This window comes from Syngnathus leptorhynchus, chromosome 1, assembly GCF_054491065.1.
Source record: "Syngnathus leptorhynchus isolate UIUO chromosome 1, UIUO_Slep, whole genome shotgun sequence".
Taxonomy (NCBI): Eukaryota; Metazoa; Chordata; class Actinopteri; order Syngnathiformes; family Syngnathidae; genus Syngnathus; species Syngnathus leptorhynchus.
The window spans coordinates 16,433,931-16,445,673 of NC_141195.1; the positions used below are offsets into that span (position 1 = coordinate 16,433,931).

An 11,743-nucleotide genomic window follows, 5' to 3' on the forward strand; every position below is an offset into this window, starting at 1 on the left:
CCGATCCGTGACAAAGTGTCAATCATTTTGCTGGTTTGGTCTGAGCAAGAAAACAGGAAATCGTTTTTTATTCCCTGAAAATAATAGGTTGGGTTCCCCAAAATATGTTTCATTTTGTTTTGTCTTTCAAACCACTAGCGGTGGATGCGATAAAAAAAAAAGAAATAAGAAAGAAAAAAATATGTGCGGGAGAAACCCAGTGTCCACTTGCCTTCTATGCCACTCAATTTAAATGCATCCGTGTACTACTGAAAACTACACGCGCACACGAACGCGCGCACACATGTACACGTGCACCCAAAGTGTACTCACCCGTCATTTGCTCTTATCTTCTATAAGAGGTGCGAAATAATATGAAGTGTGACTTATTGATATGGCGATAGACGCAGGATGTATTTTATTGCCATTTCCGGGAACTTTAACTACGGGGCGCAACAACTTGTGAGGCGTTTAAGTGCGCTTAAAAAAGACTTCACATAGCGACAGCGTGCATTCGGAAATTACTCATACGCAAAGCGCATGTGTATGCGTATTCGGAGAGAGCGCATATTCCCTTCCCATGCTTGAACTGTTTCCATCTGGACTGTCTTATGTACTGGACGCATTTTGTCCCCGGCTGAGACGCTGAATAAATTGAAACAACGATCTGAGTTTCCGAATGGTTGGAAAAGAACCAGCGCGCCCTCAGATGGTATTTACCAACGCATCCACACTCCGATACTATACTGCCACTCAGCGGGCGTTTTGGTAACGTGTTTTAGGCGTAATCAAATTAAATGAAATCAAAACAAAGATTGAAAAATGTCCCTCAATCATTGAATCGTTTTATTTTCATATACCATTTGAAGTGGAACTACCACCACAATACATTTAGAAACATACAGCAAGGGAATTTTTCATCCAATATTTGGCGCACTCTAGTGTCCACGGCGCTCTTCGAATCTCGCCATAAATAGATGATTGATGGAAAATGATCTCCACCTTGGCCAATGCTGATTCTCTCTTTCAAAGCATTATAAAAAAATGGGAAATGCATAGAATGAATTGAAATGGACAGTCTAATGTTATACCTCTGTTTTTCTTTCTTTCTTTCTTCCTCTTCTTGGGTGCGGAGATATTATAAGTAACACCCTGGAAATGTAATCAGTGTGTCTTGGTAATGTAAATCCTTGGTTGAAATTGGGACGGGACTAGATAAGCAGAATTGCTTCAACCTGTTTCCCTTTTCGACAGTATGTCAAAAAGGGTGTGTGAGCGCTTTCTGTTTGTCTTCTACAGTGAATACAAATGTTTTTGTTTACTCTAAGCAGGTCAAATATCGAACCAAAGCATTTATTGCTGTATTAGATGTTTTGTGAAAATAGATTGGAGTTGAACTGCAGGAGGAGTTAATGCCACAAGAGGGCAATGAACACAAGAGCTAAAATTTAAATGAATGAATAAATAAATAAAAGACGTTATTGAATCCTATTTGGTCAAATGAAACGTTTATTTCTTTTTAGATTCAAAACAAAGAGCTGTTCAAAGTAGCTCAAAACTAGTTTAAAATTAGGCTACATTAAAACTACTTTGAAAGTATGTCAAGATAGTAGACTAAGACCAGTGTATTAGTTATGGCATCAAATTCAAGTGAATCTTGTAAAGCACTTTGAGGATATTATTTGCTAATGTTCAAAATGACAAAAAGTTATTGAATCATTTTAAAAACATGCATTCTAGACATTTTGATAAATTGATGAGGCTTTTTATTTTGGAAATGCAGTAAAAAAAAAAAAAATGAATGTTTATGGCATTGAAAGTTAAGAAAACACAAAAATAATTTAAAGTGAAAGAGCCATGCATTGTAATTCAGTGCAAGTTCTGGCGTCAAAGCCGTTAAGAAAGACAACTCTTACAAACACATACATAATATGGTAATACTACAAATGGCAATACGATCAAATACTGTTCAAAGTCTGCACCAGTCAGACACTTGCTGTATAAATTATTCCAACAACCTGAAATTGGTCTCATCTTGAATGATTGGCCGCCAATAATGGCCATTACTATGGTGTAATTTCACAAATGATCACTTCAAGGGCTATCCTTGTTTACATGCGTTTAAGGCCCAATGCAATGTTGTGGCACACCAGCATCGACCGGCCTACAAATAACTCACAAAGTCATCAGGCCCTGCACGTAAACGCTCATTTACGCGCTCCCTGATTCCAAACGTGTTCCCATCCCATCCCAAGCGAGCGCTTCAAGATTCGGAGCAAGGCAACAGGTCATATTTGACGTAGCCCACGCGGTCCACCAGCTTGGTTGAAGTAATGCGCCAGTAGAAGCGGTCCCAGTAGAAGTAGGTGTAACCTAAAGCAGACATGTTGTGGGACATACATTTACCATTAAACGGGAAGAAAATCAGATGCAGAAATATATTCGAGCCAGAATACAGAAACAATTCTAATATGCTGCCTCCCCGTCACTTACCGTTGAACTGGAAGGCATCGTGAGGCTGACTGGGCACGCCGCCAAAGGTATTCTGTGTGTATCGTGGGTAGCCCTTCTCAACCTTATTCGTCTTTACATCCATCCTGTATTGACACATCATCAACATCATATTAAATTTGATCAATTTGATGTGTGTTTTGATAAATTGGAACTCACCTCCAGTATTCCTCCCCACTGAAAAGAAGAACTTTGGATTTTCCCCTCTGCAGTGCTCCCTCTACCATCTTCACGCTGGCAGGGAGGCCGAGCTTCTCGATGTTACGTGGGCCCACATAGCTCTGTCCTGTGTACACCCAGAACTGGCTTCCTAAAAAGATCACAAAGGGGACACATACACATAAAATGCAAGTGTTCTGATTGGGAAAGTAGTACTTGTCTTTTGGCCATGTGCAATGCATGAAGCTCACATACCAGAGAAGAAGTATAGATTCCCGGTGAGAAGGTCCTCAAAGGCAGCATCGATGACTGTCGGAAGTGCTTGCCAACGCTCAGAAACTCGAAATGGACCTTTGAGCTCACCATTATTTCCTCTACCGGATTTCTTCCAGTAATATCTAATGAACAAAAAATGCATGTTCGACTGTCGGGGGACTCAAATGTGACACCAGGTTGTTTTTCTTACCCATCACTGAAGAAATATAAATCTTTTTTAATGACGGTGATGGTGTTAAATTTGTCGACTTTGCAAACGTCTTTGGTTTTTGGGTCCACGGTTTTTGGGGTGGTGGTGGTTGTCATTGGGACAAATGGGGTGGTAGTGGTGGTAGGCCGAGGTGGTGTGGGAACTGGGCCTTCCCTGCGGCCTGAAAACAATCACACGTATTTCAATTAAGGCACAATACAACATTTTGAATGATAAACATTCTTCAGTCGTGGTGCCGCTTGTCGTACCGTAGAGATACTGAATGCCGGCGATGTCGTCTCTGTGCAGGGAGAAATCCTCAACGTAGGTGTACATGGGGTACATGAGGGCCTGTCGAATGTTGGAGTGATCCAGACCAAGCGCATGTCCAAACTCGTGGGCGGCCACCAGGAACAGGCTATAACCTGCATAAAAGAGACTTTGTCATGTGTTGTGTACAAAGAGTTATGATACATCCAAGTGATGATTTTATCTGGTTTTTACAGGGGTTTGCGTTTCTGAACTGACTCAATCAAATGACTCGATTTGTGAAAAAAAACCAACAATTTTTTTAAATTCCTCACCTTTATCACGACAGAAGCCCCATTTCTTGTCGTCATCATAGCTGGCGGTGGTGGCGCACCACAGCTTTCCGTCACCGCGGCCCTCGCTGGTGCATGCGTCGTAACTCTGGCCCAGGAAGGTGAACGGGAAGTGGCACGGCTCTCCTTCGGAGTTCCCACCGGACACGGCGGTGTCTGTTCATGTAGAGACACAAACATCAGTAAAAGGTGATGTAAGCTTTGGTGACTCTGAAGAAAATTCCATTTCCAATGCTAAGCAATATGGCTAAAACCCCCCACACACACCTCTACTGGGACAGAATCCATATTTCTTGTCCTGGTCAAAATCGGCTGTGGTGGCACACCAGCGGTAGCCGTCGCTGCGTCCTTCTGTGGTGCATCCGTTGTACTCCTTCCCTTCGAAGGTGAATGGGAAGACGCAGGGGGCGGCGTCCGCATTCCCTCCAATAGTATACAAAACTGTCGGTATGGGAGGAACAATGTGCATGTGTGTTACGTCATCTTGAAATCCATTGACTATTGGTTTTGATTCTCCATTCATCAGATTGTCAGACTCACGTTCACTGGGGCAGAAGCCGTATTTTTTGTCTCGGCCAAAATCAGCAGTCGTGGAGCACCACGGGAGGTTGTCCGCACGGCCGTCGGTGGTACACGTCGTGTAGGATTTGCCCTCAAAAGTGAAGGGGAATTGGCACAATGCACCCTCGGCGTTCCCATAGCGAGTCTTCACCACTTTTGGGGGTCAAGAGAAAGTGCGATTTATAAGAGAGAGCCAAGGAGTCAGGCCAATAAAAAAAAAGGTGTCAACTACCTGGTCCTTTTCCCAGCGTCCAGTTTTCATCGTCATCGAAGTGGGCGTCTCCTTGGACCCCCTTGCCGGGGGGGTACGCGTGTGCCAGAAGGCCATCCTTGCCATCAAAGGGATAAGGGTCTCCATGGTCTGGAAGATGCCAATACAAAACAGTATTTTTACTGGATGTATTCTCGGCCTCTTGATAATGAGAATGCTCAGTGGGCCGAGTAAAGAACGCAGTTGGCCGAAAGTAGCCCGCTGGTCAGAGTTTGCACACCACTGTAAGATCTAACCAACATTTTATTAGTCATGCTCCCAAAGATGAAGCCAGTGGCATGGCTGATTCACGTACCGCCTTTTCCAAAGGACACCATGATGTCCGCTGTTCCGTCATAGAGGCGAGTGAACGTCAACGGTGTGACGTCACTCCACACCTTGAAAGCTCTGGCAAATGCGTCGTCAGTCAGTTCGCTGTCCAAGTCTGGAGAGTAGTTCAAGATCCTGTCGGGGAGGATACGGCACTAAATGTCTCCATTTCTCTCAATCTTTTTTCAACAAATATTGATTAATAGTGGTATCATCATGACCAACATAAACAAAAAAAAAACAGCATGGAAGTCTTTTGTTGATCAAGCGCAGTCCCTCAACTCACCTGTATGTGACGTCATTGTGGTCCCATTTAAGATCTCCCTCAAAGGTTTTGTAGTTGGCCACGTCGGGAAGGCCACAGCGCGGCTGCTTCATGGCCTCCACGGTGGCTGAGTCCAGCTGACCCGTTTCTTCTAGACCCAGATGCTGCTGCATCTTCTTCAGGGCATTCGTGGTGGATACCATGGACTGGAAGCCGCTGCGTTGCAGCTGCTCCATGTAGCCAAACCTGGTCAGGTAACTCTGTGGAATGAGTCCAAGTGGTGAGAAAACACACAGTGCAGCTGATAAGGCAACTTTTGACTAAGGATGGGCTGGGTTGCATCATTCATCCATTTTAGCAATTCAATTCTAGATTCTTTGTTAGGACAACTTCCTTGTACCAATCAAACAACTTATACAAAAAAGTAAAGTATACATTAGTATTTTACAGTTTTTTTGGACTGTTATATCAAAAAGTTCAATTTTTGTCATTTTATTCTATTTAATTCTGTCATTCTTGCACTACTGAAATGAACAGACATGTCAATCTGTTTCTTCCCAAAGTAAATAGTTTTTATTTTGTCAAGAAAAGAAAAAATTGTATTCAGTTCAGTATATAGTACTTTATGAAAACCAAAAACTCAATGTTTTGCCTGATTTGTATTTTTCCTCAACTCAATGCTTTTGTTCCTGGTGTGCCAGCTCCATATCCTTGGCCATCTGGGGGCAGCATAACACAAACATGCGGCAATAGACGCTCCTCAGTAACCCACAGTGTTATTTAGTTGTTCTTTGCAGAGGATAAAGAACATACAGTCGTATAACTGTGAGTATTTTTGCATTATCCGTTTACATGTTTTTTTTACATGGGTTGTCCAACATTGAATTAAAATCTCCGTTGCATAAAGGGTTATAGAATTGTGAATATCAATGCTATTCGTTAGCCTGTCAATAGCGTTTCTTGGTATGGATTCGCATCATGATAATGAACTTTAAGGCAAAGTTATGTGGTTATTTCCATGTGTGTGTTTTGTTTTTGATGGTTATTTATTTATTTGCCTCTTTAAAACATCCTAAATTTACCTTGGCACTATACAAATGAACTTGCCCTGCCCTCAGCAGCAAATATTTTATTTTACTTCACCTGTACAACCTCCATTAGAAAAAGGTACGAGACAGCTGCGTCCTTACGTTTACACGAGGTCCAACCGAGCCAAGCAGTTTGATGGCTCATTTAAAAAAATATATATTGCGAGTCTAAAATATAAATTTTTGTGTTTTTGTGGGGAAAAAAAAGCAAGAGCAAAAATGGTTTTGTATAACGCCTTTGTCATCTAGTTTTTCTGTAAGGTGTAACTGTTGAAAATTGTAAATCAGATTTTTGTAAAAGTCTTAGCGCCAAGAATTTGTTTGCATTCCAGGTCTCTGCACAGCTTGAGTGCTTTGTGAAAGCTCTCTTATCAAGACAACATGCACCATCTGTTACTCACTTGTGCCAACTCCATATCTGTCATGTTTTTGATGATGTCTCCTGGAAACGTGACATGGATAGACTTGAGGGGAAGGCTCCATCCTTCCCTCACGGTGCTGAAGCCCCAGAGCAGGCACACAAGCAAAGCGCAGGATCTCATGGCGGAGCCCCACTGTGTGGATAAAAAAAGTCAAAATGAAATGCACAATCCGTCGAGTGTCTTCCTCTTGGCGTCTCGCCGCTCTTGTGTCCTTGTTTAGATTTGCAGGTCTTTTTATGCAACTTTGCTTCTTAGTCACTTCACCTCATTCTCCACCCTCTAGCAACCTCAACCCTCCCACTCTGATGCTCAACACATGCTATCGGTTTAATTGACTCCAGAGGGAATTTCCAAAATAATTCACATTTGACTTTGCAACAACAACAAAAGGATGGGCAATGTTTTGAGTAGTAAATGCACCCTTGTGGAAAACTACACTGAAAATAGCTTATTTGAATTCACTTCATTTGAACATCCATTCTAGTTGCACATAACCAAAATGTGTTAATCTGACAATTTTCAGCTCCTCTCCAGTAGCGTTCTCAGGGGACATCATCGTGCCCCTTCAAATTTGTCCGTGGCTACTCTGCGCCCCCCCCCCCCCCCCCAAAAAAAACACCTTGGTAAGGTTCGTGTTACATTATATCATGAATGTGTCGCTTGCTGACTTGACAGTAGTAACGTAGACTGGCATTATCTTGAGACAATTAATTCATACTTTTAACAAATATCATATTTACAATGAGTGAAGCAATTTTGACAATATGGTGTGTGTGTGCGTGTGTTTGTTTTAAGGCTTACATCATGCCACATGTGTAGAGTCTTTAATTTTTTTTTTTTTCTACTTCATTTTTTTCCATAAATAGAAATCTATTTCCTGGTCAACTAAAATAGGATTTGGAGAAGAAGAATGCTAAAATGAAGATGAATAAAAATGCATTGGCAAATATTCCAAAACAACATCTTTGGTTGGTTTGTTTACATGAGCTAATGTTCTGCTTTTCTTAAGTTTCAAGAATATGTCATGTAATATTCCTTCCTGTTTTACTGTAATACATCTGTAATGATGAGCTTCATCATTATTTTTATGCAACATGTCCCCTGACTTCATCACCAAAATGACACAATACACTTACCTCATTTGGTCAAAAAGATTGAGAAGATTTTTCGGAATATTTCTACACTCTTTCTGCACAATGAGAATGGTGAGCTCCCAGTTAGCGCGTCTGCATCGCAGTTAAGAGATTCTGTGTTCAAACTGGGACTCAAAGAAATGTCAGGCCAGTCAGTTGTTTAGCGTTGCCCTGGCATTGACTGGCGGCTGGTCCATGCACAACAGTCAAATTGGTGTTGTCTTCATGTTTTAGTGTGTGTACAAAAGTATGACTCACCAAATGTGCAGATGAAATTCTCCATGCTGACATCTTTGATCTCTCCATTGAGCCGTCGTTCAGCGGTGCTGCTGCAAAATATTAACTTGAAGATTGTTTATATGGTGAAATATACCATGAACGGTAGCATCCAAAGCAACAAAATTACTCCGGCCAATAGATAATGATTTTACATCATTATGTAAACCAGAGGAAATTTCAAAAAATCTAAAATGCTAGCAAATGAACATATCACACAATAACAATCCAAGCAACAAAGGCACTCCTGCCAATTGATAATGATTTTACATCTTAGCCTGTATTCAAGTCCTAGTTCAAATGAAAAACATTAAAAAGCTAATGGGTGGTATGCTAACATATAGTAAAATAGGAATCTAATTTCAGAAAGTGCGATGGCACGTTGTTTCACCCTTCCTTGTGTTCAGGTACTTTGGGTCATATTTGACCTTATATGGTAAGGACAGATGCACCTGCAATGTTCTGTGGTTGGATGAGTGTGCTATCCTTCCTTATATTTCAATTTCCTGATGTAGGTGATGCATTATTTATTTTGACACACATGTCATTGAGCCTGTGTTAAATGCTTGTTGGCACACCTGAGAAATGTCATCATCTTCACTTGTTCAATACTTCTCCACCTTAATTTTGCACAAGAAAAACAACATTGATAATGAAATCTTTTGTTGAGATTCGCTTGCATTTAGTGTACAGTTCACTGCAGAGCTGATTCCTTCCTGGGCCAGTATTTTATTTGATGCTTTTATTTGCTGTGTGTCTGATGGACTGTAGTTTGTGCAATGATATCATTAATAACATGAAATAAAACAAACCAAAGTATATTATTTTCTTATGTTTTTCTAATAGTATTCTACTGGTTTTTGATTTGTTTTTTTGATTATGTCGGCTTGAGGCGTCCGCTGTCTGCAATGCTATGTTTCGGATCAAGGCTACCTGGAACCAGTTTAGCGTATACCCTGCTTCACACTCAAATTCAACTGGGATAGACTCCAGTTCACTTGCAAACCTATTAAGAATGTCCCTTGTAAATTGGTGTGCTATAATATATTCTGGAGTTTTCTCAAATTTGTCACATCCAAATCATTTTCAAACTAAAGAAAAAAAACAAAGAAAATACCCATCAAGTTATAGCTTGGATACTTGTGACATTTCCAGTCATGCAAAATCAAGGTGGAGAAGTACTGAACAAGTGAAGATGATGACATTTCTCAGATGTGCAAACAATCTTTTAGCACCGGCTCAATGACACCCAACGTGTCAAAATAAGTGATGCATCACCCACATCAGGAAATTGAAATATAAGGAAGGATAGCACACTCATCCAACCACAGGACGTTGCAGTTCTCACCATATAAAGTCAAATATACCCCAAAACAGGAAACATTTCTGACACTAATACATTAGTTGATGTTAATACATTTGATTCTGGCCTGTGGCTGTTGGGTGGCCAGTACATACCCCCTAGTGGCACCCCTGTTGAGACTGAGCAATAGGGCCTTAAAATTGTTTTTGGAATGTGAGAACATATTAAAACTGGGTGTGTTGAAAGGGAGGGAGAGCATGGTCTTGGGTCACTTCCAGTAATAAAATATTTTACTTGAATTCAAATTGCATCAAGGCTTGAATCATAACAGCCTGACGTGTATGTAAAGAATTTTATTCTTTGACACTTTTTGGTTCCTGCATGAGCTCTTTCTAATTCATCATACTTGTTCTGATTTCGCAGGCACAATTTGAGCTTATATGTGGCTCCGCCCTGGCCCTGGTAAAACAAAAAACAAAACAAAAAAACCCCATCTGCCTCTAATTTGACGCGGCGTCCAAGTCCTAATGAATACGACTCCTTTAAAACAAAGTCATCTGGATTTTGGCTTTTTAGCTCCCCAAAATAAGTCTGGAACACAAGTTTAAAAAAGACATTTTTTTTTTCTCCTGGGGAATTCTTTCTAAAATTGGCCTCAGTCATAACAATCGCATGCACATAGCAGTAGGCGGCCGGCGACGTCATAACAGAGCTGGAGAGTGTCATAGTGGAGGAGTCAGTTCCTCAAAACGCTTGTTTGCACAATCCATGCCATTAAATTACATAGTGAAATAGGGCTGATATGATAGTCTTAAAATAAAACATATATTTGTTGTTCATTTACACAAAACAACAAAGCTATCATTCAAAACATGTACTTGTAAATTGTTATTTTGAATGTTGACCAATTTAATCAAATAAAATGAACCAAACTCCAGAACTTGGTTAAGTCAAGGATTCTGCTCATGTTGTCTGTTTCAAAGTGGGAATTAAAAACTTTATATGCTTTCTAGTTCAGTTCTCTAGAGGAGGCAGAAATTGTTAAATTGTCAACATTGACTGAGATTAATTACCCAGCACAACTGTGAAACAACAAAGGTGGCCAATAAAGAACACAGAGACCACTGCACCAAATTATTTACTTTCACCATTTTCACCACGCAAATATACAAATGCTAATATGCCAATATTCTAATGCTAATTTTATTTGTCTGAACCACTGTGTTTACACTTAGCTGTTAAGTAAGTGTGATTTGCTCCATTGGTAGAAAATTGTCCTGCTCTCTTTCCATTGGGCACTGAAAAAGGCCAAAGTCACTTCCTGTCCGCTAACATCCTTCCTCAGCAATGCTGATGGACATGGGGACAAACACACACTCATGTATACCAGGATGACTGTGTTTGATGTGGAGCCAATATTAGCCAATTCGGTATTTTACATGCTGACTTTATGTTCTGGAAAACATTTCCCGCTACACTGTCTTTGTCTGCTGTGATGATTTTGTTTTGTTTGTCCTTAAAAATGCTGGGTTAACAACAAACCAGTTTGTATTAAAAATTGGACCAACTCACAAAACAACCCAATAAATCGGATTAAATTGACCCAATTTTCTGGGTTAATCCAATTTTTAACCCAACACTTTTAACCTGTTAGTCAACGTGTGCATTTTTGTAAAGGATCTTTTAATTTTTTGTGAAATGGCACTCCAGAAATAAAAAGGCTTTGAATTGAAGTGAACACTGCCTGCCTTTAAAAGTGTATGGATTTTCTAGAGGGCAATGTCACTGTTTACATAGACCTGAAACACACACGGCCAAAATCCACGTAAAGCATTACCACAGTCCATAACTTGTCCCGATCCGAATCAAAACATGACGTTTTTTGTTGTTGTTGTTTACTCTGGTAAGGTATTCCATGTATAATCCCACTCACAGACAAACCGCAAAGAAAACAGGACATTTTTTTGGCCGAGGGTAAGCGTCCGTAAATTAGGCAAAAACCGCACCCTGCTTTTTAGTATCGCTAGTACGGCCGACGTTGTGTCATGAGTCATAAATCCTCTAGTGTGACAAGAATAAATTCGGGAGGGAGGCAGTTGTCATTGGGGCAGCATAATCGTGACTCATGTTTGTAAAATACGGGTGATCAAAACTGAAACGCGCAATATTGCTTTCCAATCAAATGATGCTATGAATATGAGACTTGTGATTTTGCATCAGGCCTTATTTTTCATGCCCATATTAAACATGGGGACTTGCTCAGCTCCTGCCAAAGTACTTTACTGGGATTGGGAAATGAAACGTCATCAATCCCAAGAGTTACAGGATTCCTGCGCATCTTGAGCAGATGGAAGCGAATTCTAGTGGCTGTATCGAATTTTAAATGAAACTTGATATT

The 11,743-nt window shown here is 40.6% G+C and overlaps 1 protein-coding gene across 1 annotated transcript; it reads right to left on the minus strand.

The window, feature by feature from the left end:
* Positions 1-1,568: 1,568 nt before the first annotated feature.
* On the minus strand, positions 1,569-6,827 carry mmp9 (matrix metallopeptidase 9). Its single transcript, XM_085915755.1, has 13 exons — positions 6,613-6,827; positions 5,145-5,383; positions 4,845-4,993; positions 4,511-4,639; positions 4,258-4,431; positions 3,985-4,158; positions 3,700-3,873; positions 3,385-3,540; positions 3,116-3,296; positions 2,905-3,047; positions 2,650-2,800; positions 2,473-2,576; positions 1,569-2,352 (listed from the first exon to the last, which is right to left on the minus strand). The coding sequence occupies exons 1-13, from the start codon at positions 6,751-6,753 to the stop codon at positions 2,243-2,245; spliced, it is 2,025 nt and encodes a 674-aa protein (XP_085771881.1). The 5' UTR covers positions 6,754-6,827; the 3' UTR covers positions 1,569-2,242.
* Between the last annotated feature and the right edge of the window lie 4,916 nt (positions 6,828-11,743).